General features: G+C 40.4%; 1 protein-coding gene across 3 annotated transcripts in view; it reads left to right on the forward strand.

Annotated features, from left to right (window-relative positions):
* Positions 1-27,102, forward strand: part of LOC108236689 (forkhead box protein J3-like) — a 59,439-nt gene that overhangs the window by 17,623 nt on the left and 14,714 nt on the right. For all 3 annotated transcript variants that reach the window (XM_017417542.3, XM_037977089.1, XM_037977090.1), the window contains exons 4-7: positions 12,912-12,986; positions 15,457-15,540; positions 21,066-21,167; positions 23,922-24,080. In XM_017417542.3, the coding sequence (XP_017273031.1) occupies positions 12,912-12,986; positions 15,457-15,540; positions 21,066-21,167; positions 23,922-24,080 (420 nt within the window). The remainder of the gene's footprint in view (positions 1-12,911; positions 12,987-15,456; positions 15,541-21,065; positions 21,168-23,921; positions 24,081-27,102) is intronic.

A 27,102-nucleotide genomic window follows, 5' to 3' on the forward strand; every position in this document is an offset into this window, starting at 1 on the left:
TTTATTTAATTATTTAGATCATGTTTGCTTAAGAACAAATTCTGTAATATTGCACATTTACAGTTAATTAGATTTTATTTGCTAAATGTGATTTTGTTCTTGTCTCCCACATCGCAGAAAACATAATCCTATAAATATGAAAATTATTTTAGATTGATGGTTAACTCACATGAAATGTCAAGATTCAGTCTGAATTAGCCTGCATTTCATCCAGTAAGGCTAAGAATAGGGGGAGAAAAAAAAAGGCAGTTGTCAGGCGTTATTTGGATGCACATGCAGTACAGCCAGTGCACTCCTTCCTGCATGTCCTGCTTCTCCTCCTTCCTGCTCCCCTGCTCACACACCACCACCTCCACCGGAAAGCAGCTGACAGGAGCTGTCACTTCACCACAGCCCGATGCCTGACACGACCGGCAGCGGGAAGCGTGCCACCGTGACCTAGTTCGATCTGTTTGCGAAACTCCTTCAGAAAATTACAGCCGAAGAGAGGCGTCCTTCTTAAATTAGCTGCGATATTAGACATGCTAATGATCACTAATCTGACACAGAACGAATGTGCGGTGGATAAAGTTGAACCGGACTCACGCCGTTCGTCAGGGTGCTGTCACACTTAGCGCTGGTAATCATTGTGCTGCAGTTTATTGTCCGACCAGCAAACAAAAGCACACCTCCAGATCCACTGATTGATCCCTTTGTAGTGCTTTTAGAATTTCTTTCGTGTCCACAACTATTTGGTGAAACCATTTCAGCTGATTCATAAAACATTTTTTTTTCAATTTGAAGGAATTTGATCTGAGGGCTGGTTTCCTGTAGGAACCAGCCCTAAATTGGTAAATTACCTCCATGCATTAGCTCTGCTAACACCCATATTGGATCTTTTATTCATGTTCTCTGTTTAGTAAGTCTCTTTAACTTCTCTCTGTGACTCTAAAGGCATCTTAAAACAAAAAACACAAAACAAACTAATGGCTTAGAACAAAGCCTCATAACGTAGAGCTTCTGTTTTTAACAAAGATGGCAGTCTGGCTTAAATGTTCCATTGTCAATAAAAACAAATAAAAAGTCAAATTTTTTGTTAGCTTTCCAATTAGTTAAAGTGAGATTAAATATAAACACTAAAGTTTTAATGTGTCAACTACGTTATTGTCACTGAGCTGATTCTGGGAAGCTGCCAAAGGAGAAAGGGTGATAATGTTTTTGCTCATGAACCGTTAGACAGATTTCTACAAAACTCTCACATCTAGAACTGATTCAGTCCAATTCAAGATGGCCACCACAGCTAGCTGACCTCAGCCACATCTTAGTCCAATACACAGACACTGAGCTGAAGTTTGATGTGGTAGGAGCTCGTCCTCAACACATCTGTCGAGATCTCACAATGATCGAGGAGTTCACTCGTCTCTTTTTCATGGTCAGAGCAAAACGCCTCCAGCCCCTTCCCCTCTCGTCGGGAGGTGATCTCAGTTTGAAACTCTGCCATGAAAGGCGAGGGGTGACACGCGCTCCTTCAGTGAATGTTAGGAATTTAATTTTGATTGGCTTCTAAGCACAGCAAACGAACTCACGTCTGACCCCAAACAGAGTATTTCAGAAAATCCTTCATGAAAGTGAAGATTTTTTTTTTTTTTTGACAAATCAAAAACAACCCGACTCCATTGACTGATGATCTGAGCCTCCATAAAATCTTCGAGGTTCTCTTTTGATGTACGTTTATATGACTTCAACTGTGTCATATTTTTTTAAAGCATAAAGTTAAAATGCTTTATAACTTCAGCTTGATTTCTTAGTTAAAACTGAAACGTGTCATTAAACCAGAGCGGTAGTGATGGGCCAATTGAACCGAAGCTTTGAATCACACAGGAAGGACAATTTTAAATGAAGCCCCACTTCGAGGCTTTAAATGAAGACTCGAAGTGGGGCTTCAGCCTCCCTGAAATCACATGATCGGTGACGAATGAAGCCTCGCTCCAGGTGCAGACCCGACTCTGGCTCACTGAATTTGACCCCAAACAGGCTGGAGTTCATCAGAAACAAGCGGGAGGAAAGAAAGAAAGAACGAAACATTCAAGAAGCTGAAACAAATATCGTAACTTTTGATTTTTTTTCCACCCCTTTGTGAAGTTTTCTTATGAAAACTTGAAAATTAAATGAATAATTAAATAAATGAAACAAAACAGAGCAACACAAAAACAACTGATGCCACTGATAAGGTACAACAGAACATGAATGAGTCAAACAAGTTCAGGTCTGAGGTTTGTCTGCAAATATATATATATATATATATATATATAGTGTGTTTGTCCAATCTTACAGTTTCACATCTACATTCAACATCTAATAATTATAGTTGTGTTCCCATACCTTGGAAACCAATCTAAACATTATATAATTGTAAGAATTTTGACTGTAAACTCAGTTTTCATTATTTGTCTCAAACTTGGAGCTGCCGAGCATTTAAAGCCTCGAGAAATGAGCCATTTTTAAACACAATTGGCTGGAAAGCTTCATTGCTTCACAAAGCTTCATCTGGCCATCGCTGCAGAGCAAGTGAAGGCTGGAGGACCCAAATGCAGACACAAAAGGAGACTTACCGGCTATGGGTATAATCCTTTCATTCCTAAATCGCACACGACTCAGGTACATACAGAACTGCCGCAGCGAGGAGCCCGTGATATTACCAGGAACTGACAAACGCACAACAGAAAAACTGGGACTCTAAATACGCAGAGGGGGATGATTGAACGCATGGTGTGCCGATTACAAAACTGAATCAGGTGTGACAAAGGAGCAGGAAAGCAAAACACACAAGAGCCCAACTACAAAATAAAACAGGAAGTGAAAGTGACAAAACACAAGTAACTAACATGAAATCTAAAAACTAAACTTTACCGTAGAATCCTATAAATTATGACACTGTGTTGTCAATAAATAATCAAACGCTTCAAACAAAGAACTGTCAGATGCTGAAAACTGCTCCAATAATAACATCATTTTAATTTTTTTCTAGTTTTTAACTTTCTCATCTTTGAGTTTCCTCATTGAATAATGAACTGTTTTTTTCTGGATTTCAAAACGATGTCCTGTTGTGTCGAGGTAGATTGTACATCTGAGCTGAGAGCTGGGCGTGGTCTTTGCAGTTTATACAAGCGCTGTTTTCTTCAGTGATATTAGGAGACGCAGCAGGACCGGCCTTTAATGCTGCAGATTCTTCATGCATGGACTATATAGGAAGGGTTACATACATGACTTCAGTCACTGTGGAAGAAAACTGAACAATATGGAGGGGGGAAATATATAGACCAACACTGGAAGGAGTTCAAACTTGAACAAAAACCTGGACAAGTTTATATCCACTAGATACCCACTATCTGCTACAACTTTTGGCCAACAATTATTTATGTGAATAAAATGCTCAAAGTTTCATTTGAAAGCTCTGAAAGCGCAGTTTTCTCTCAGGTCACCAACACTGACACAATATTTGAAGAAAAGAAAACTTTCTGAGTCATCGGCGGTAATGATGCATGTGTTTATGACTTGACACCTCCTGGTGCAGCGTAGGAATACAGCGCTAGAAAAATGTAACTTGCGATAAGAAATCTTTAAGAGTCACAGACTACAATGCCATGCCAAAGTTGTTTATGGCTAAATTAACTCGTGCAGAGCAGCTTCCAGGAACCTTAGGTACAGCAGAGATCCTAATTTTCCGTCATTTTTATTTTTATTTGGGCCAATCACATGTAATCAGACACACAAACACATTGGCTCACCTAAAGAAGGTACACCCAAGCTGTCAAACAGCATCCTCATACCCACACGGGCTTGGGTAATGTTCTCAGTGTCTCCCTCCTATACCAACATATACAGGTGTGTGTGTGTGCTGAAATAAACTGCTCAGCTGCACACATTTCCAGGCGCGCACACTGGCGTATAAAAACGCTGCCTCTGATGTTATAGATGTCTTGTGCGGGGAATGCAGAAGTTGGGGGAGAGGCCATCAAATGAAATGAATATGCATCAGGTCGGGTTTAAAGTACTGACTTTTACCCGTGGAGCTCGTGTCACGCCGTCATGTAATCAGGCATCTCGACGACGCTCAGAACCCCGGAGACATAACTTCTAAGACACCTGTCCGTACGTGCTCCTAACCTCAGCTCCCTCTTCCAGCCGATTCTTCCTCTGTTTCTTTGTGCTCCACCCTCCCTCCTCGCAGCTCGTTTTTCCCCCTGCCTTCAAACTGTACCGCGCTTTACGCTTTCTTTACGCACTGCATAGGGAGAGTTAATAAAATCCCCCGTTTTTATAGCTCAGAAATTCCCCTCCTGCTATTTTTTCCTCTCCTCTTCAATTTCTTTCCGACTCTTGTCTATTTGTGTCTGGAAATGCACAAGGTAAGTTCCTGACACCCCAGCCTGAAGGGCATAGGGCTCTCCTGAATGCTGCTACGTGGGCGTGCATGTGTATGTTTGCTCGTAGACGTAAAGGTTAATACCCAGGCCAGCAAACCTTTTGCCCTTTGACTTCAGTGTCCGTGCAAGCACACAGCTGAGCTAATCCTCCAGAGGGATCTGCGCAACATGCAGGCCGTTCGTTTCTCAGGCTTTCTGTTCCCGCTTGGCATATTGCAGAATTCATATTTGAAACAGTTTATCCTTTTCCGATCCTCCAAATCTCACAGTCCATCTCTAAAAGCCACAGCGGAGCAGTATGTTTGATTTTACACATCCTTTAAATGCCATCTTGTGAAGTTCCAGCAGCTTTAATCATCCTTCATCCTTATAGCGGCGAAGACATTTTCCCCCAAAACAGCGAATGCGATGGTGGATGATTAAACCTGGAGCTTTATGTCCAAGTTTGTCAGATCAAATGAATGTTAATGTTGCAGATTTGCAAGATACCGGAAAGGTCAGACGTCGCAACATTATCTGTTTTCTTTTCTGCCAAATAAATTGTGTACAGCTTCAAGCAAGTTTAATTGTTACTATTTGATATACAGATAAGTATTTCCCATTATTTATCCTTTCTTTAGCTGGACCTACAGGTAAGCCGGATTTGTTGTTATTGGACTTGAGTGTGATTGAATACTTTGACTTTCTTTTCCTGTTTCTAGCTTGAATCCGATGGAGGGACTCGAGTCTGTAGAGCCGCCGTAGAGAACAGGCTGGCCGAAATGGAAGGTTCTGCCTCTGCTTGTTTGAGTCGTGTTATGTCTCCGGTTTCTGCCGTTCCTTTTTACATTCACATTACTTTTCAGGGTTTCTTCTCGTCAGTTTATATAAGCCAAGCGCGTGTGTAACTCACACAAGGGAAATGTGGAAAATTCAAGCAATCATAGTTCTTTTTTTCTTCTTCTTTTTGTGATGCAGATAAAAATAGTCGTGGTATGATGCGGTACTGTAAATGTACCTCATTTGACTTTGCATTTCTTGCGACGTGACTGTTGCACGAACACACATTGCCACACTGATGCTGATACAACGTATAACGCAAAGCTCCTTATTTACTCCTGGAAACCAAGGCACACAAACACTGAACGGATCTAGAGCTGCATTTTCAGGGTTTTACAAAGCGCATCTCTCTATATATTTTCACGATTTGAACACACAGTATTTTGTTTTTCTACAATCTCCACTCAGTGTTCACAGGGGTCAGTATCTTTCCCCCAAAAATACTTTGACCCCTCTACTGATGATCCATGTCCACCACATTGAGCTATAATCTACATTATTGAGCCTCGTGTTAGAAGGGGTTTATAATGGAACAAAGGGTTTTTCTGTGCTCGTCATACACGACTTCCATCATCGTTAAATCCACTTTAAAGGATAAAGTCTCTTATAATGCCACTTTAAGTTTAACTCAAGTGCCGTGACCCAAATCTTCAACTTACGTAACGTCACTTCTTCATGTGACCTGTTTCCTTGTTCTGTTGACACGCTCGCATCCCCAACACAGACACCTTCACTCACACACAGCATGCAAACTGAGACAATTCTGTCGGCTGCTTTATACTTCAGCTAATATAACTATCGACTGACTGATTGGGAGGCCGATTTGTTGTTCCCCCATACCCCCCTCCCTCCATTTTAATAATCAGCATTGATAACAGCTGAGCATATTATGCTGATTAAAAGGCAGGCACATCTGTGGTCAGCACAGTGTCATTATGTTTGACACTCCATTCTTTTTTCAAAGGGCTTCCTGTGACAGGGACACTTTTTTCTGTGCAACACAGACAAACCAGAATATTATGTTAACTTTTAAAAAAAGAGTGTTTTTTACTGGGGGATTTGTTAAGATCTAAATTCAAATCTTTCAGAGCGATATATATATATGGAATTGGTTACAAAGGAAATGTTATTTTTTAGGAAGAAAATATGGATAATTTCTTAGCTAGCCTCCAATAAACTGTAGTGTACAGATTAGCATCAGGCCCCAGGACCAGATTTCTAAATCACAGGCAATCACAATATTTTTTTAGTAGATTGTAAAATATATGAATAATAAACTTTATTCATGGATCAAAACCAACCAAACAAATTGTATTTATAAACTGCTCATTAAGTACCCTGATTTCTTAAAAATAGGCATTGGCCATTGAAGAATCTTGTTCAGTCAACCTGACTGCTTCCATCCAACCTTACTTGTCTGTCTCTGATCATTTATCATTTTCTCTCCTTCACTCTTTTACATGTTTTCTCTTTTACCCTGTTTATGTTTTATACCCGAAAGCATGTTTCCAAAATCTTTCTTTTTGTCACACATCAAATTATATCACATTGCATTTTGTCAAGAAGTCATCCGTGCTTATCAAGCCTCATTTACGTAACTAATTATGTCAAGTTCAACATGTTGCAGCTCATATTAATGCAGCAGCAGCAGCAGCAGCAGCACACACCCTTCACATTAGGCCTTACATTTGTAATAAATGTTTAAGAAATTACGTTCAACCTCATTTGTTTTGCAACAGAACTCCTAAGTCTTCAGCTTCTAAAAATGCACGTGAAGCAGGAGATGAACAGATGCAGGTGCGTTTTTGTCTGCGTAAACAGTCCAAAAGAAATACATTAATAAATAAAAAAAACAACTAATGACTTAATATTCAAATCTCCCTACAGAGACTTTAGGACCAAACATTTCTGTAGCTTTCCCTGTGAGTAACTACTGTAGGAGAAGTTCTTAATCCTGGTTTTCCATCCATCCATCCATCCATCCATCCATCCATCCATCCATCCATCCATCCATCCATCCATCCATCCATCCATCCATCCATCCATCCATCCATCCATCCCGCTTTTTTCCTTTTTGGGTTGCAGGGTAGCTGGTGCCTATCTCCAACGATCGTTGTGACCTATATCCTGGACATGTCACAAGTCCATCAAGTTCTAAACTTGCCAGTCAGATATGTTATATTTAATTATATAATAGGTAACTGGAGCTTGGCTGCTGGTCTCAGTCTGTTTTATGGTGGCAGGTGATCGTGTAATTACTTGTGTGTGTTTGTGGGTTTGGCTGTTAGCAAAATATTTCATGAACCACTGGACAGTTTTTAATAAAACTCTCAGAATGTAATAATTGGATTGACATCTACAACTGATTACCCTTTTGAATTAGTCAGATTAAAGGTGGACGCCACAGCAAATGAACCTCAGCAAATGCAAAAATGGCAATAACCAGTTGAGCTAAAATTTGGTGTTGTAGTAAAAAGTCATCCTCATTCCATACCACCAGTGCAAACAGTTTGAGTCAACCTTGTCTGTCTGTCTGTCAGTAAACTCACATAAACCACAAGCCATATTTTAATGAGACTATCAGAATGTAATCAGTGGATTGAAATCTATAACTGGTTAAATTTTGGAGTTAAATTAAATTAAAGATGACCATCAGAGCTAATCGACCCTAGCAAACACCAAAAAATGACTGTAACGACCCAAAGTTGGGAAGTGAAGACCTAAAACTAAGGAGCTATAAGCTCTTTAATTAGCCACAGTTAAAATCATCCAGTTTGTCTGTCTCAACTTATGTTTATCTGTTCGTGTCTCATGTAGGTTCAGATTTTACACAAGCAGACAAATAATAAATAGTTGCTGCCTCATTTGGATGAAAAAAGTATGTCACAAAGTCTTATAACAGGATTGTTGCAGATGAAAAAGAAACACACAGCCATTGCTCATTTTATCTTTAGTTTGGTTTTTCTGCAAACAACAGTCCAGCAAACATTCATCCAGCGAACAGCTGGTGTTTATGCAGTTTGCGAAGTTAAGGGGCTTGACCGGTTGTCTTATACATTGTCCTTCACAAAGACACTCTCAGACATGCTTGTAGTCATCACCAGTGTGTGTGTGTGTGTGTGTGGTCCATCAGCTGGTGGGTGATGATGCTGTTACCCCAGTAAGTCCCAGAAAGCTCATTAATCAAGCAAGGCGAGGAGTGGGTGGAAGGAAGACGCAGTGGTGAATTTCATTATCTTACTTCACAACACTGCTAATCAGTACATTTATTGATGATGACTATCCCCATTCTGTGAAAGATTACTGTTTCTATAATATGAACCAAAAAAAGGTGATCACTCATACAGTTTATGTGCAAACAAGCAGACTTTGACTGATGCTTTCAGGCTGGAAGGACAGATTTCTTCTGCATGCAATTTTACTTAAAGCCACATTCACCCACACAATACCACCACGTCCTTGCATCTATTTGTGTTGCAACGTTATTATTTTCTTTCAAATGTTCTGCTTTTTTTCCCCCCTAAATTCATACAGTTGACAAGAAAAAGCAGTTTTATGTGTCATTGATGTTTACAAAAATCAATATTTTTTACACATAAACTCCTCAAAATGAAGGCAGATTTATTAACCTATAAAAAAGCTTTCAATTGAAACCCTTTTTTCATTCAGTGGCAGAATTGTGAAAAATATTTTAGAGCCTTTTTAGAGCTTCTCATTGACAAACAGAAGGACAAGAAAATCTGTGCAAGGGGCAAAATTTGATTTATTGCTCAAGTGGGATAAAACAACTAACTCCTGGTGCAAATGGCCCATCATAAAAAAAGTAAATAGAAAGGAAATAAAAAGATTTGAAGTTTTGTGTCTCGTAGCTTTCACTGGACAAGTCAATAACGTTTTAGCTCGAGTGCAGACTATGTTGGGTGCCAAACAAACTGAAGAGGCACTTGGAGCAAAAACTACCATTTTTTGTTAAGAAATACTTTACTTTTTATATAAAAAAAAACCAACCCTGATACCTTAACCAAAGTTTGTTCCGTTAAAGGAATAAGCCCATAAAAGAACATGGGTATGATTTATTCAGATGCCACAAATATACCTCCAGTAGGGCCATCTTTTTAGACAACTTCTTTAAAAGACACGTCAGACGATATAAACCAGCATTTAACACAGAAGCTGTTATTTTGTAGAAATAGATGTTCTGACTTAAGAACATATGGTTTACTGCGGAAAAATGTTGATGCAAATGTAAAGTAAATGAACAAAAAAATAGAATATTCATTTGTCCAAACCATTTAAATGAACCTTGTTCAAAACTTTTTAACTATTGTTGACCATTCAAAGCATTTTATAGCATTGCAGACCCTCATTAGTGTTAAATTACATTCTTATTGCAATTAAAGTACTTTGTGCTTCATCATACACACACTCAGACATTATTGATTTGTTTTTTCTTTAAAAGACACTTTGACAAGTATACTGCCGTCTTTTTGTAGAAAACTGCTCTGGCTTCTGAAATACAGCTGCTCTGAGAAATATACATCGTTTTAAAGCCTGTTTACTGCTGGAGGTCCAATTAGGACTCTTAAAAACCGAGAAGAGCATTTACTAATCGGAGTGACATTAAAGGAAATAAATCTAGGTCAAGGTTTTTGTTCTTAGGTAATTTTTCGGTAAACCCTCCCCAAATCCAACCAAGGACACGCATTCCAGAAAGTGCCGGAGTGTGCAAAGTCTGAAAGACACGGAGTTGTGCAAACGTTGCAAGTCGTGCACAGATGTGCAAAAAAAAAAACTGCCTGGATGATTAAAAATAGAGTGTAAATAAACAAAAAAAGCAGGTAGAAGTGAACAAAGGCGTGCTCGCAGCTGAAGTGAAGCCACTCTCTGTGACTGATGACCAGCTTTTGAAGCAGATGTTTGCCTCTGCTTTGGCAAACTGGTGGCATTCCTCTTTGCCTTTTCTATCACCCAACTGCCACGTCTTTCCGTGATGGACGGCCTCAAATAACCATTGACCTGCTAAGTAAAGCAAAAACCGCTCAAGCATTTCTTCTGGAGGATTGGGGCGAGACAGAGGTGGACAAGGCTGTTGTGATGCTGCAGACGGAGAGGGGAGATGTTTTTATTAAAGGAGAAAGAAATCTGGTTTAGAGCGGTAAGAGCCAAAAATAAAAAAATAAAAAAGTGTGTGGGGGGGGGGAAATAAATTTCTCCTCTCCGTCTACCTTTTCCCCTCCTCCTCCTCCCCAGTGGTATTAATTAGCAGCAGCAGATGAGTGGAGAACGGGAGCCTGAAGGGAGAACAGGTTCATGTCAGGTTAGTGTTCGCTGTTGTTGGCCCCTTCTCTGGTCTTCTGCTTTTCTCTTTTCTTCTGCCTCCTCTCCCGTGCACACAACAGCAACAATATGAGGTCTTACAGACTGCAGAAGCATCAGCTTCCTCTCATCATGACTAACTCTAAAAGTATTATATGTTTATAAAGCAAAGATGGGAGCAATTCCCATGTAAAATCGAATCTTAAGCTTGAAAATGTCCCCTTCACATGTTTAAACAATGCATTTATTTCCAAAAGCATCTCAGATTGGGACACTGCACAACCATCCAAACTCACAATCAGGCTCAATCTTGGCTCCGGTCTTGTATTGTCTTGCTCACTATCCACAGTGAATTGTGTTTCAGTTTCCCTTCAATCATCAGGTGCAGATGTTTCTGACAGAACTGATACATCACAGTTTTAATCAATGCCGCTGTCTGCATCTGTAGCGCAACAGCTAGCGTTTCTTTCCTCTTTAACTGTCACACACAGTGTATTTTTATCCCAACGTGGCTCGGCCCCACAGTCCCACTAAAATACCACAGCTGCTATTAACTTCACAGGATTTTTCACTTTGCAACTCCAAGCTCTCTTCACGTTCGGAGAAGGGCTTGTTCCGCAGGTCGGACTGAGGATTAAATCGCAGTTGTGCTTAAAAGGTAAATAACTGGTGCCGCAATCAACACTGTGGAAGGGGACCGTGTAACCGCTATTAAGCATTACTTTTCGCTATTTTTAGAAATAATTATAAAAATGACTACTTTCTGCTACGTTTTACTGTAACTACTGCTGTTACCTCTGATGCTCACGAGTGATGGCAGGATGGAGCAGGAGATGGAGCGACAGATTGATGAGGGCGTCATCTGATTGTGATCCCCCCTAAAGGCCTTCCTTTGGAGGCTTTCTGAGCGTGTATCGCTGTGAGGAGACCCCAGGGCTGATCAAGAACTCGCTGGAGGGATTATATAGCCTCTCTGACCTGTGAACGCTTTGGAACGCCACAGGGAAAGCTGGATGGTGTTGCTGGGGTGAGGGATGTCTGGGTGTCCCTCCTGGACGAGCCGCTTTCACAAGCCAACCGCAGATGATCAAAGGACAATGGACAAGGAACGTATTAATTGGCTTCCCGGACAAATTAAAAACAAACTGCAAATACTTCAGTACTTCAGTTGGTTTAAAAAATATAAATATTTATAGTTTTTCCAATTTAAGACATTTATTTCAGTTATTGATTGAAAGATTAATTGAGCCATTTTTGCTTTCTTCAGGTACTCTTGCTTATTGAATGCAGAACTATTTGCAGAGCTGGCAGCTTTGTCTTTGCAGCTGCTTTGTTTGTCTTCTATCAGTGTCCTCCGTTCGCATCAACTTGTTCACACCGATGAATTTGCTTTTTATTTCATGAGAGAAAAAAAAAGATGTGTAAGAAATTGTGCAAAGTGTGTGCATAACTCTCCCACTTTGATCATGAAAATTGACAAAGTCAGAAGCCATGTTTGACCTAAAGCAGCTGTCTGGGAACGTGTTCTTTCATGTTCGTCTCATGTCAGCAGTGTTTAGAGTGTGACTGCTGTAAAACAAGTCTTTAATTCCAGTTTAGTTTTCTAATCTCTGTCTCTGGGACATATATCATTACTCTGTCATGCTGATTTAATCAGTGGGTTTGCACTCTAAAATTATCACTGTCCGGTTATAAAATATAAAAAAGGGCCACAAGAAGTTGACTATTTCTAGGTTTTGCTGTCCAATTACAAACATGGTCAAAAAGGCTGCATTACTAAGAGAAGAGTAACTAATATTCTGCTTTTGAAGCAAAATGTCCTGTTTCTTACTGACAGCCAAAATGTGTTGAGGGATGAGGGTTTTAGTTCCTAATGTTTGTCAATTTCTGAAAATACTGTAATAAAGTAATTATTGGAATAGGCATTTGTCTCCTTCTAATAATTATTTATAACTATAAAATACAACAAGTGGGGAATCAAAGCGTTCCACATCTCCCACTTGGTTGAATAATTAAGATGTATTTGCTCTACTTGCTGTGCTGCTTGGATGCTTAGGGCTTGGAGCCCAGCACGATGGATTCTCCTATGATTTGGATCTCATGAATCTCTTGAGTATTTAGCTTCCTCGCAAGGTACTGCAAATATTTTTCAATTTAAGATAAAACTAAAATGATCAAAAGCTTTCAGTTTGTTGATCGAAAAGGCAAATTTTCTGATCTTTCCTATTTTTTTGTTGTGAATGAGTAGATGTCAAAGTCACTATAAATGTAGTTTTCCTGTCTAAAAAAAGAGTGTATTTATTGTCTGCTAGCTGTATAACAGCGTTGATTCTTTCTCCCTCTCTCGTTTTTCCCGCCCTTTCCATGCAGAATTCCATACGACACAACCTGTCCTTGAACAAGTGTTTTCTCAAAGTGCCTCGCTCCAAAGACGACCCTGGAAAAGTGAGTATCTCCTCAGCAACGTGACTTGACTGGAAAAGGTCAAGCCGAGTTACGGTGCTTCAGAAAAAAAAAATCCCAGTCTGTTGCAACAGGCTTTCAAACGGGGCTTTTCGACTGTTTAGTCACTCTTGTGCCACACGTGTGGACACAGTTTTCACCTCTTCTGCTTTGTTTCTGTCTTCACGCGCACACGTACGTGCACACGCACAATGTAATATGTGCACTTAAAAGCAGTTTGTAACTCCATAACCAGCTGCGCTTGAATGCCTAATGCAGCTTTCTCTGATCTGTGGCTCCTTCGATATTGATTCCGCCAAGTAATAATGTGGCACAGAGAGCAATGAATAATAAGTACATGTAGGTACACACCCTCAGACACAAGGCCTTTCATGCATCTGTTATGCTTTATTAGAGTTTGTTTCTGTCCTTTCGTCCCTCTCTCGGACACAATCACAGGAAGCTTTAGATATGTTTCGTCGCTGCTGGCTCCGCTGTCGTTAGGACACCTTCTTGCCAGGGCCACTTCTGTGGTGCCGGTTTGATAACAACAATTTGTCAAGTCCTTGTTTGTGCTGAATCGAAGGACTCGCTCAGATGGGGGGGAGTATATAATTAAGGTTGATCACTGAAGCTTGTCTTTACATTATTTTTATAATAAACGCTCAAATGTCTGCACTTCCTCTCATCACAGGATTAATGTGAGAAACAATGTGCAACTTTTGTGGAAGGGAAGAAAAAAAGGCAGAACTTTTCAACGAACTCTTAAAACTCTACTCGTTCTGTTGGGGGGATGGGGTGAGGAAGGTTTTTTTTTTTTTTTTTTTAGGCAGAACTTTTCAACGAACTCTTAAAACTCTACTCGTTCTGTTGGGGGGATGGGGTGAGGAAGGTTTTTTTTTTTTTTCTTTTTCTCCTGGCTGTGGGGATTTTGGAGCCATTGAAAAATGAATTAGAGGGGAAGAAGGTTTAAATAATTCAGACAAAATCCTTGGGCTTGAGTGGAGGCTTATAGTGTGGAGAGACACAAAGAGAGTGGCTACCCCCCCTGATTAGCCTGACTTGGACCTGACCAGCACCTTAATTCATGACATGGATTGAATTGGTCGATACTTCGGCATGGGAGGGAATGAGAGGGGGAGGGGGGGGGGTCATCTCTGTGTGAAGAAGCTGAATGTACACGTTTGAAGCCGCAGAGAGAAGGGAGACGTTAAATCATGCATGTGCTAACGTTAATTGGCTGTGTACAGCTCAGTGATGTGGGACTGAGAGACAGAGGGAGAAGAGACGAGAAAAAGGGAGGTGGGGTGGGGGGTAGAAGTTGATGGTTGAACTGTGTGTGTGTGTGTGGCCTAGATGAACCTCTTGAATTCTGTTTGCAGCTTTAGACGTCCTTGGGAGGAAAGAGTAAAAATGAAATGTAGAAAGAGAAAAAATAAAAAATAAAAAAATCAGAGCAGGAAGAAACCAAGGCCTTCTAAAAGTAACTGATTACTTCGAATTTCATTGCGTGTTTTAATTCGGGAGACAGTTGCGTTTTAATTGTGTGTATCAAATAGACTGGAGTGGATTTTCTTGGGGGAGAAGAAGCCGAAGTGTGCAGCACAGGCAAACTAAAGCTGAGAGAACTGATTTGGTACAGAAGTGGTAGAAAAACAGATGCACTCGGTTTATTGAATGGAACAGATTCAGTGTAGTGAGAGCTGTTGGCTGGATGACTGAAGAACAAGTGGAGAAAAAAATATTCTTATCTGCGTGCATAAAAAGCAGAGACACCTTTATTAACGTCACAGAGGTAAAATGTGTGGAAATATTTTGGATTTAACTATACCACTTATATAAATACACTTATGGCTCGGGGGTGGCCCAAGTGGAGGAGTTTCAGTGTCTGGGAGCCTTCGCCGTGAGTGGCGGTAGGATGGAGCGGGAAATAGATTGACGGATCGGGGCCTTGCTGCAGTAATAAGGGTGTTGCTCTGGTCTCTCGTGGTGAAGAAGAAGAAGCTGAGCCAAAAGGCAAAGCTCTCTGCAGAGCGATCACAGATAGGCAGCAGAAAATGGATGGATGAGTAGATATTAGATCTATTCATCCATCCATTTTCTGTACTTCCTGTTCAGGGTTTTAAATCTGCAACCCTTGACAGCAACGAGATCTTTAACAAATAGCAAATTATGTGTAAACAAAGGAGTAAAAGTTAAATCAGCATTGACCACTTCAGATGGAGATGAAGTTGTTGTCTTTAGCAGAGGTTGTGAGGTATCTTGGGGTGTTGTTAACAAGAAGGCTTAGAATGAAGCAGGAAATTGACAATCGACTCTTCTGCAGTGATGCAGACTTTGCAATGTCCTGTCTTTTTTTTCTTTTTTTTTTAAGATAAAGCTGAGCCAAAGGGTGGGGAGGAGGTCTGGAAGAATACACAAAAACATTTCCCATCAGGTTGGCTAAATTGCGTTTCTTGCGGTTCCCATTCAGGGTTCCTACTGGGCCATAGACACCAATCCTAAAGAGGACACATTACCCAGCAGGCCGAAGAAGAGACCACGCTCTGGAGAACGGGTAAGCTTTAACAGACCCTCTATATACTTGTTGCTTGTTGTTTTAAAAGCCTAAAATATTGTCGCTCGTGTAAAACTACATCTCATAAGTACAGTTAGAACAAACCACATTTCCTGGGGTTACCCATATCCCTAAATCCCTAAAGACAGGTACATATTTTCCAGAGTTCTAACATGTAATATTATACATTATTTAGCTTACTACAAATAACACATAACACACTTCATGGGATGCTTATTAAAAAAAATCCACCTGATCTAATAGAATGGGATGACATCGAACTAGTCATTCCAACTGTTGTCATAACTATAAAATATTTTAAATGAAGAGAGTTCTTAGACTTGTGAGTTTCTTTGTGCGTGTAACACTTGTAACACTCCATTCCAAGTGTGACCTTGTTATGTAACCACTTGTTATTTGCTTTCACGGCCTCAAAAGAATTTTAATACCAGTTAAAGCTGTTAGCTGCCGAAGAACTTATCTTGTACTACAGTGAGTATTATCTGAGGAAGCGTTCGCAGTACTCTGAACGCACAAGGACAAAAATAACAGATGAGCGGAGACGATGCAGCTCGGCGAAGAGCTGTTGCTCCTTGTGATCAGGTTGATTAATGTAAAAAGCTCCATTTAAAGAGTCCATTAGGATTTTAGCACGAGTAGACAATGTAAGCTCAAAATGATATGACCACGAGTGGAGAATGATATTTATGACAGCACAGAAATAAAATAACACTGAATATTTTGTTTGAGATTTCAGACTCGATGTTGAAGGATTTATTAGTGCAAACAAAATAAATGTATTTCTGATCTTCATTCTTTTGAGACCTACAGTGCATGATGAGGGTGAGAATCTGAGGCCATAAACATCACTACTATAGCAGAGACGCCACTAATACCCCGGTTTTTAAAACAAAACAAAACAAATGTAAGCAAAAATACTAACATTTTATGAAAGCATAAGTCTTATCTGGATAGATATTTTAACCTCAGCCTAACAATATGTAATGCCATCGATAATTTCTCCAAAGCGCTCGTTCTTCCTGTCATTTAAAGTGCACACAGTGGTGCTTCTTCGAGTTTGTTTACCTTTGGACTGGATGCAACCAGCTGCTTGTCTCTCTTCCTTGCTTCTCCACAGTGGTTTTGTTTAAAAGTGGTGAAACAAGCTTTGCTGTGCTTCCGTCTTCAGAGGTAACAGCTTCCTGGCATATTCCATAGGATATTGCACTTTGTTCCAGGTCTGATCTCTTGCAGCCAGCCCACTTATTGAAGGAGCTTGTTTTTTTAGCTGCTGTATTGTCAGTGGAGGCAAACATTCTTGCCTCAGACATGTTGGAGTGCTCTGAGGAATGTGAGTGCATCGTGTTGTTATAACATTTATTGAATGTTACAGCCATCGCGGAGGCTTTCGCTGTGAAAAAACTGGAAAAACCCTGAATAAAGAACGACATACGAGCTATATTCTGATAGCTTGATTTGCAGTTACGCTGCCGTTGTGCCAGAATGCATTCTTTTATACATCCTAAAGTGCATTTTATTGTTTCGAGTGCACTTCTTTTTATTGTATGATTATAACATCGGTGATTGTGTGCTGTGCCTTGTGTATTCACAGATTGAGGTCTGAAGCTGTTTGTAGACCCTGTGTAACTCCTTGTCTGCAAACATGGCACAAGATGAGCAGAATTTTGGCTGAACAGTAGCCGGAACTGTCTACCACAACAGACAACATTTTTTGTGTGTGTAATTATTAAAATTTAAAAGCCACAAAAAATATAACGCTTATCCTTGCAGAGGGTTTTGTCACTTCTTCCTTAATGGCACAAGTAGCGGGGTAAAAAGCATCACGTCACAAAGAAAGACCACATCCGTGATGTGCATGTGGCGTTTATTTATCACAGAACCAGAGCCTTTGGAGCCGTAATTAAACAATTCAGCACATATACACTCACCTGTGTTAACCACAGGCTCCCGGGTTGCAGTTCTCGTGATGCGGCGGTGAAAAAACAGGAACAAGCTACAGGATAGATGTGAGAACACAGCGGCAGGAACTAAGATTGGTTTTGAAAAACTGATTGACAGCAGCGGAGGCTATAAATACACGTAACCCTGCATCGGCTCGGCAGAATGCGGCTGGCGTTCAGTCATTAACCTGCAAATCTGAATACAGAAGTAGTGCAGAGTTTGTTCCGTGATGTGTTGCGAGCCCTGTGCCACCTCTGCCTTCACTCGTCTCTCTTGTTTTTGCTCTGTCTGCCTACCAGATCTGTGCATGTAGTTTCAGCTTCCCCAGTTATTAATTAGCGCACTTATAACTAGTTTGGTTTATTGATAAAAACGCACTTCAACCAAACTGTCAGTTTGAGAATTAAACACATTAAGAGAGATGAAACTGCTTTGTGGTTATTATTCCAATTAGGATTAAACAAACTGTGCTCCAGGCTTGACATGTACATGCAGATCATACATTGTTATGCGGGTGTGGATGTCTAATGAAAATACCTGGTCTTCTTAACAGTTTTTGAGTTGGAGATTACCTGAACTTCAAAGCGTTAAACGCTCCGTTCGTTGCTTTTAGCGAGTTTAGTGTGGATGCGTGTGTTTTAATTTCCCTTTTTTGGGTTTGCTGCTTGCTCACAGACACTATCAGGAAAAAGGCCAATTAATGCAAATTAAAATGATTTTTAAAATACTCTGCTTCAAACCTAACAATCAGCGGGCTCTAGGCACAATACACTCACTTTAAAATTCAAATAATTGATCCCCACAAATCATTAAAAGACATGAATATAACTAACTGTTCACAGACGGTAGTTTTTAGGGTTTGGAGTGCAATTAGTGATTGAGAGTTAACATGAACATTTGAGGTTGTAAAGACTAGGGGAGGTAGATAAATGCTTTTGGTCTCGGTGTGCTGCTTTGCTGTGGAGCTATAGCAGCACAAATTAATGAAAGAGTCATTAGAATTTTTTTTTTTTTTTCCTGAGTTCTTACCACAAAAGCGAGAATCAGAAGTTAACATCTAATTAACATCTAATCAGGGCTCAAACATTTAGGAAAGAAGTCTTCTGGACAGAATAAAAATAAATCATTTGCATTGATCAAATTAATTGAGATCTTTTTAAACGCTCACCAGATTGGGTTGTTACGTTTACCAAAAAACCAAAAATAAAAATGAACACTGAGTTGCTCGCCATCATCTCTCGTCTTTTCCTCCACCGTCTCCGCCGCTGTTTGTCGCAACACGACCATTATCTGTCCGTTGGCCTGCCACCCGTTTCTCTCCCTCTCTGTCCATATTGCTGCTCTGCTTCGCCCTCCTTCGTCTCCCGGGAGCTCAGGCAGGCATGGAGCGGCAAAGTACACAATCACTGTTGCTCAATAGAGGAAGACTCGAGGTAAACGAGATGGGAAGGGTTGCCTGGAGGAGCTGAGGGTTGGGGGAGAAGAAAAAAATAAGTGAGTGTTATAAAGAAAGGATGCAGAAATGAAGAGAAACAGACGTCAAGGTAGACATGGTGTAGAGGGAAAAAGTCAAGCTGCAAGGAGCGAAAAAAGAAGTAAGAGGAATTGGAGGAAGAAGAGGAGGGAGGAGGGAGTGTTCTAGGCTTGTGTTCCAGTTAATTACCACAGAAGGCCCTGGGGCTGCAGTTCGACATATTTTCTTCACCAACAATTTTTTTTAAATTTTTTTTATTACAAACATTAATTAATTCAGAGCCTTGTCATCTCGTCTTACATGGATGGGCCCTTCGACCCCTTTTCTTATGCCTCACTTGCACTGCTGGCAGACACGCTGTGGGCTGTCACATGGGCGAAGGGGGAAAAAAACGGGAGGTTTTAAGTGCCAAGATTTATTGCCTGTATTACTGTCTGGGGAGACAAAACAAAAAAAAAGCCGCGGACTAAATATGTCTTTGTGTTTTTATTGGGGTTTTGTTGCACCTGGGCTACGCAGACATAAAGAGTTAAGGATGGAAGTGATGCTAAACGTCGGCGGCATTGTGTTAATGTGTACACCGTGTACGTTTAGTTTCGTAGCCGTGTCTGCGGTGCCTTCAGAATAATCACACCCTTTCATTTTATGTATGCCTCTCCATCTGCCTGTCACCACTCAATTATCTAACTGTTCTTCGTCTCCCCCCACCCCCCTCTTTTTTCTTTTTTTCCACAAGCCTTTCTTTTTCCTCCTCTCTTCACCTCTCTGCTGTCTTCTTTCTAAGTGCCGCCACCGGGGAACCGGCAACCCGTTTGTCTGGGAGTTTATCATAAATTAAAGATTGCATTGTTACCAACCAATCCTCTTACTGTAAGATGTTTGGGGAGGCGTGCACGCTGCCTTGAACCCTGAAAGAAGTCAGACAGGGTGAAAAAAACATACGTGGTGCTCATTTTTTTGTTGTAAGATTTCCTAGGAGTCAGTGTTGCCCCCTCATCAATCTTTAAATAGTTCCTTATATCGAGTTAACCCTGCTTCGGCGCTTCATGAGGATGAAATGCAGCCGAATATATTTCAGACCCTTGAAAAATGCATGTGGAGGAATGCTTGATTCGTCTCACCGAGTGCAAGTGATGTGCCCACTTTCCTGGCTGTTTAAGTGTCCGGTAATTTACATGAAGCACGCCTCGACTCGTTCACACGGTCTTCAGCCCCGGGGCGTGGCGGTGAATCAGGAGGCTCGCCGAGGAATTGTGAACTTGAAGCACGCTGAAATTTCTTCCTAACCTTTGTCACATTTCATTTCCCTCCTCGCTGCCAAACTCCTCTGGATGTTTCCAATCAGAAAGAGTTGTTTCTTTTTAAATAGATGTGCATATAAAATAACAGAAAAGGCTCCCAGTTTCCCAAATAAGCATTAGTAAATAACTTCCCGCTGTGCCGTACTTTGTTTTTATTTAATGTCACAGCTAATGAATCAGCCTCACGTAGTTTCCTTTGCATTTTCCCCGTCTCCGAGTACGCGCACCAGTTCACTGAGTGAAGTCGCTTTAGCTTGTTGCTAAAGCTACAGTTCTATCAAATGTCTTCAGCTTGAGTTTTGACACAGATGGCAGGCAATTGCAGCAGAATAAACTTCCACAAACAAACACACAAACTTTGACAGAGAAGATCCACAGATAATTAGGTACATAAAGTTTTTGGAGGGCTGAAATACAAAAAAAAGTGCACAGAAAAGTTTTGTGCAGGTTTTCTTGGCAAAATTATCATTAAATTGAATAAAACTTTATTAATCTCTGAAGAAAAGATATTTTGAAAACTACTTCTGCTGCTAATAATGACTCAAATGGTTAATAAAGATCTGTAGTAGCCAAAAGTGACATCCTGTGCTGCTCCTTGTTATGGTAGAGCTAAAGGAAAAGCTTCAGCAGCGACGATCTGTTGGAGGTATTTTCTTTTCCTTTCCTACTGTTCAACAAAACTCAAATACTTAGACATAAATACCCTCATTGTGAGCGACTTTATATGTAAATATACTTTTTGATCCATGCCTTCTGTGTCTCATTACTCTGTTGTACTCCGTTTGCAGGCGTCCACCCCTTACAGTCTGGAGTCAGAGTCTCTGAGGATGGACTGCATCATGTCAGGAGGGGCATCCCCGACTCTGGCCATCAGTGCAGCAAATAACAAGGTGCGGCACGCTCAAAACGTCGGGAAGGGCTGGGATTTGTTCGCGCAAGAGAAACGCGAATCATCCACTTGTGGGAATAAACCCCAAGCAAAGATCTTAGCACCACCCTACAGGAACCAAAATGGATTCTGCCAAACCTGTTCGGTATCTGTTGATTAGTTAGGAACCTCGGTTTACTTTGAGTCAGATTTGGGAATAACTTAGAACTAAAACTAGTCATACGCGGACAATGAAAACCCTAAAACTAAAAGGCTTGAGTGACAAAAGAGAGGGGTTGTTTTCGGCAAGGCGCCCGTAATGAGGAACTTCGGAAATATCACCCTTAAAATATGTTTCAACTGACGGACAAAAATAGGCCGGATCGTTTAGCAGAGTTAAGGAGAACGACAGCTGCCTTTCGATTTGAGCGTAATTTTTGTGTTTGCCTCCCAGCTGGTAAATGATCAGTCACTCAGACAGGCCTTTTGTCGTCTGAGGGGACAGCAAAATACACACAGCATCGCTGAAAGGAATGGGCAAGTGGTTGTGGAGATAGTGGATTGTTAGTGATGTGTTTGGATTGGCTCGCGTAGGTTATATAAAATTATTGAGCTGGCTAATTACTGATTCAGAAGAAATATTTGCAATATCACTCTTAAAAAGCATGAAACAGAAGTGGATGAAGTATTGATTTTTGTTCGTGGAGTAATAAGACGTCACTGGCCACGTCTCTCACTATATGTTCAGTTTTTAGAAAACTTATGTTTAGTGTATATTTATTAGAAAGACATATTGCCGCCTTTACTGATGGGGTTTGACAAATAATCTGAGGAGGATGTGAGCAGAAGGACTCTGTTTTGTTCCACCATCATCATCTGAGGCTGCAGTTTATATCCTCACTTTCAACATTCAAACTATACAATAAAACTGAGCGTGTCTATAAATATGAGGGTCAGAGATCAAACGCCGACTGGGACCTGTGGAGCCTGTCTGATCCGGCATGTGCACACCACAACACACACACACAGTGATGAAGTGTGTTTGGTGACCCCTTCTTCTGACCCTGACCAAAGAGAAGATTTGTCCCACAGCAGCTCCCACAACTCTGTGAATGTTATTTGAAGGATTTGACAGCTTTGTACAGTTTTCCACTCTGATCTCGTTTTGCAAATCCCGACTCGTAGTTTCCAGGATCTGCCAACCGAAAACACTTAAATTATAGCGGCGAACATTTTAGAAAATGTATATTTATTTTTATTGCAAGGGCTGTATAACCATGCCCTCACATGTTTTCATTTGTAATTTAGAAACTAGACTATTATTGCTCCTTATTTGTAAAGGCTCACAGCTTTTTTTTTATTTTTTAGCATCATGTCCTAGTCAGTTCAGTATATTTAAGGTTTGAAATTTTCTGCAGAGAAATAAAAAAACACAAAAAAAATCACAATACATTGCTTTGAAAAGGATCATTTAGCAGCATGCCTTTTAAACCTGAGTGTTAATCAGTATTGTTAAAGATTTCCCAGCTTTTAATGTTTGATAACAAAAACCACAAGGATAGCTTGATTAGCAGCCATTTTATCTTAATTATGAAGCAGTCATTTCTCAGAACAGCTCCACGCAGGCAGCGGTTGAACAGAGGAGCAACAGAAAATGCTTTTTTTTTTTCTTTACCTGCCGCTTTGCACCTATTCTGTGTTACTCCAGGACAAATGCAGCCACGACTCATTAGAAATATCACTTTACATTCTGCAACAATGATTCAGAGCAGGGAGAGGAAGACCTTGATGATAATGATGCTGATGCCAACGTCAATGATATCCACCCACGTCCAGACAGGTGGCGTCCTGCAGGCGCAGCAGTGTGTCAGAGCTGCTTTTCTAACACATTTGCTCACTGATATTCTGTTATCGTCGGAATATGTCTGTGCTTTTGAAACTAAGGCATCCCTGTAACTTGTCACGGCAAAATGATCCAAACGGAACGTGCTTTTCTTAATAAATTGCTAAATTCGTCAAATATTGTGTTGTTTTTACCTCAAATGTCTCCTAGGCCTCAGCAGTTTGTTGTTACTGCAGAGTCAGGGAAAGGAGGACAAAAGGTTCAGTTGTTTTAAATATCACTGAATCCAAAGAAACAAGAAAACACACTTCTTAAAATGCTTGTTTTTTCTTGTTTTTTTTTTTTTTTCCACTGCAAGAATCTCCACGGGGCAGAGCACTGCCCCAGAGAGTTTTTACTGTTGTCTCACCCGGAGGCTATGTTTTCACATTTGTCTTTACAATTAAATGTAGCCTGAAGGTAATCCTGGCGCTTTGCCTCACAAGTGCTGACAGTCAAATGAAACAAGAGGAACGTGATTCAACATAATTCCAACGCACGTCTTCTAAAAGCCCTCTGATGTGTCAAAAACAACGTACAGTAGAGCTCCTCTTAATTCATTTAAAAAAAAAAAAAGGGTTAAGACCTCAGATGAAAATCCCAAAGGCTACAGGCTGTCAGTAACGCAGGAGCTGCACTGATTTGTGCACCAGCACAAATCACGAGTTGACCCTGAAGTTAATTGTAGACAAGTAACCCTTAGAGTTGCTCACCTCCGTCTGCATACGAGTTGGCAAAGAAACAACAAGGAGAACAGAAAACATCATGAATCACTGCTATTGAAGGGGGTATTATTTGGTGCATTGCCTCAAAATGTTCTTCCATGTCCTACATAGAAGCCATTATTATCATGTCAACATGAAACCTTTTTTTTCTTGCTGTGTGTGTGTGTAGGTAGCACTGTATAATCCTGAAGCAGAAGGCGGTGAGAGTCCTGGGAGTCTGGGTGGCAGCCTGAGCAACAGTCTTTCAGAGCCGAGTTTGGCGTCTGTCAACCTTAACAGCCTGAGCACGGCTGTCAGCAGCGGCAGCAGCGTGCACAGCTACACACCAGTAAGAGCTTGTCTTTGTTATGGCTGCGAGTGGAATGCTCATTGCGGAAAAATGTCTGTTTGTACAGGAACAATAGCTGACCCGCCGCCGCGGGGCCCGTCTTATCGTACAAAACTTCTCGCATTTAGCTTAAATTTTTTTATTTTTTCTATTATTGTTTTTTTTTAAACTGTCATCTCTCAAATTTGAAACTCCCTGTGTTTAAACAGCTTTTGTGTGAGCTCCTGATTCTGACATAATTTGGGTGATTCAGTTGCCGGTGCAGACACTCAGTGGGTGCTGAAGGTGTCTGCTGCACCCTTAGCAGCTGAGGAGGTGGGAACCAGCTAACAACATGTACACTGGATCTCCAGCTCTCTGCTCAAACCCTTTTCTTTCTTTTCTCTTTTTTTTTCTGGGTTTGAGCTCAGACTAAAAGCCAAATTTATTCTCAGTGGGTTTTAGCAAAGCACGGTTTATTGTCAAGAATGTGCGTTTTTGTCTTCTTTTACATTAGCTTTGAGGCGATGACGTAGACAGACGGCTCGCATTTGTCTCAAAAAGTCTTAAATTTCTCCTCTTATGCTCTTCTGACTTTCCCCGCACTGCCTCCGTCAAGCCAAAACCAAAACCTCTCGACAAAAATGAGTTTCTTTCATGCTTTTCTTCTCTGCTGTTCATAAGCTCTTCAATCATGTATAACCAAATCATAATATTTATGCTTCCAGTGGATAATGTGTGGGAGCAAGACTTTTACAGCAATCCTTTGTGACTTTTTTTTTTTCTCCGTTTATTTTTTTTTTTTAATTCACGCTGCAGCATCTTGAGTAAATTTTGTTCTTTGTCCCATTAAAATAAATTGAATACAATTTTAAAAGCTAATATTTGTTCAAAACCATTTGGTCCCACATTACAGTAGCACGACCCCCCCCCTCACTCTTCTCTTTATTGTTTCTCAGCTGTAACAGCTGCTCACCTCTTTTTTTCTTTTTCTTTTTATACTATCAATCACATTTCTCTGGTTACCTCCCACCTGCATTAGCAAAGGTCAGTGCAATCTCATCTCGTTAACCTCTCATTTCTTGAGGCCATCTTTTGTTTTCATCACCTCCTCCGCCCCTCCTTCGTCCTCTCGGACCTCATCTGTGGTGGAGCCCGCCGGGATCGGCGTTACTTCTGACTCATTACCTGGTGCAGGTGACGTTCTCCTGACAGACAGTGATTACTGGTGGCATCGCTGGCAGAGATCTCAAAGATACCGGGAGATTTTACAGAGAGGCTCCCATTATTGGGTGCAGGTAGATGTGTGGGTGATGCGTCATGGTAAGTTGGCTTATATTGGCAGAGGCACACTGATCACAGCAAATTGCCTGTGCTCACCGGGCGGATGGTGAGGAGGATGACAGCTGGGATGAGATGATTGAGGATGGAGGATGACAACCTGCAGTCACAAAATGAGGCAGAAATTTGAAGCCCTGCATTTTGTTTTTGTGTGTTTATGTGGAAAGAAATGATTCCTTTTTTTGTGTTTTTGTGGAATTGAATTTGGTTTGATCATTATCTTGAGTGGCAGAATAAAAGAAATACAAGTACCTTTAAAGGCACCAAAAAATCTGCTTTAATTCTTTGAAATTGAACAATTTATTTTTATTTTTCTATACATTTTAGGTTTGATCTTTGTAGCTCTACCAGCTAAAAAAATGATTGAATCCTGGTCTGGTGAATACAAGAAACTGTGACAAACTCTCAGGCTGCACTATGTTAGAAAAACTTGGGGTGTGCGGTATGAGTTTAATATTACGATGATGATATCAGTTGCTATAAATCCACATTTCTTTTGTCATCACTATCATCTGAACCCGGTGTGGCCATCAAGGCCATGAGAGTCTGTCGGATTGAATAAATACGTTATTAGCATGCAAAACATGAGTTCTTGAACTTGAAATATAATGGCCCATGATTTGCCCTCAGTGATTTTACGACGATGATTAATTTTCACAAGTTAGTTAGTTCACAGAAGTCCAAAACCTAAAAAATAACTTATGTGTGAACATGCTGTATTCAGATTAGGGATGTGTATTTTAAGCAAAAACACTGTTTGAGTTAATCTTGTGTTTATTCTTTGAGTCTAGTCCAGCTCTGCCAGTCCTGTCTGATCACCCACCCATCACCCACCCATACAACTGGCAGTCATTGACGATTCTCATGAATTTTCTCTCAAATTCTTTCTTTAAATCCCATCTGTCCATCGGATCAACGTGGAGTGGGGACACATGTATTCTGTCAGTGAAGCTCAGCTCACCTGGGACCATAGTTTCCATTTTATAATTCTTTCAAAATAAACTACGTCAGGAACAGACTCTAGGGATGCTTTGAGTTGTTTCTTTTCTTTTTATTTTTTTAAGAGGGGTGGGAAGCAGGTATTCTGTCGAAAAGAATCACCTCTACTAGAAAAGGACTGTTAGGTCCGTTTTAAGTAGACTTCAAATATTCGAAACTCACTGCGCATTGATAAAATCTAGCCATTCTGTTTTAGTTTACCAGCAAAAATCAGGTTAAAGTACTTAGTTTGAAAATTACAATGCAGTAAAATATACAATACAATATTTGATATATAAAATAACAGTAAAGTTCACTTTACAAAATTTTTTTTTTTTTTTTGTCTCCTTGGAGAAATTTGTTTAGCAGTCAGTGCTGTCCCAACAGCTGCCTTTACAAAGACCCAGTTGGAAATAAAAGGATAGTATAACATCTAATCCTATGTGTGTGTGTGTGCAGTGTGTTGCTTTAGGTGTTGAAGAAATAAAAACAGACTACTGAGTAATCCAAGACTTGTAGGACAGAAAAAAATGGACCGGAGCTTTGAAATGGAAAACTGATCATCAGTTTTAATAATAACCTTGTAAATGAGTCACTGTTTTTCCTTTCACCTAAAAAGGATCTAATCTAACTCATAATGTCCTTGTCCCGTCTCTGACAATATCCTAATCAACACCATTTACAGACAAGAAAAACATTAACAGAAGGTAACTTTCTTTTAGGG

The sequence above is a fragment of the Kryptolebias marmoratus genome, linkage group LG8, assembly GCF_001649575.2.
Source record: "Kryptolebias marmoratus isolate JLee-2015 linkage group LG8, ASM164957v2, whole genome shotgun sequence".
In the NCBI taxonomy this organism is placed as follows: Eukaryota; Metazoa; Chordata; class Actinopteri; order Cyprinodontiformes; family Rivulidae; genus Kryptolebias; species Kryptolebias marmoratus.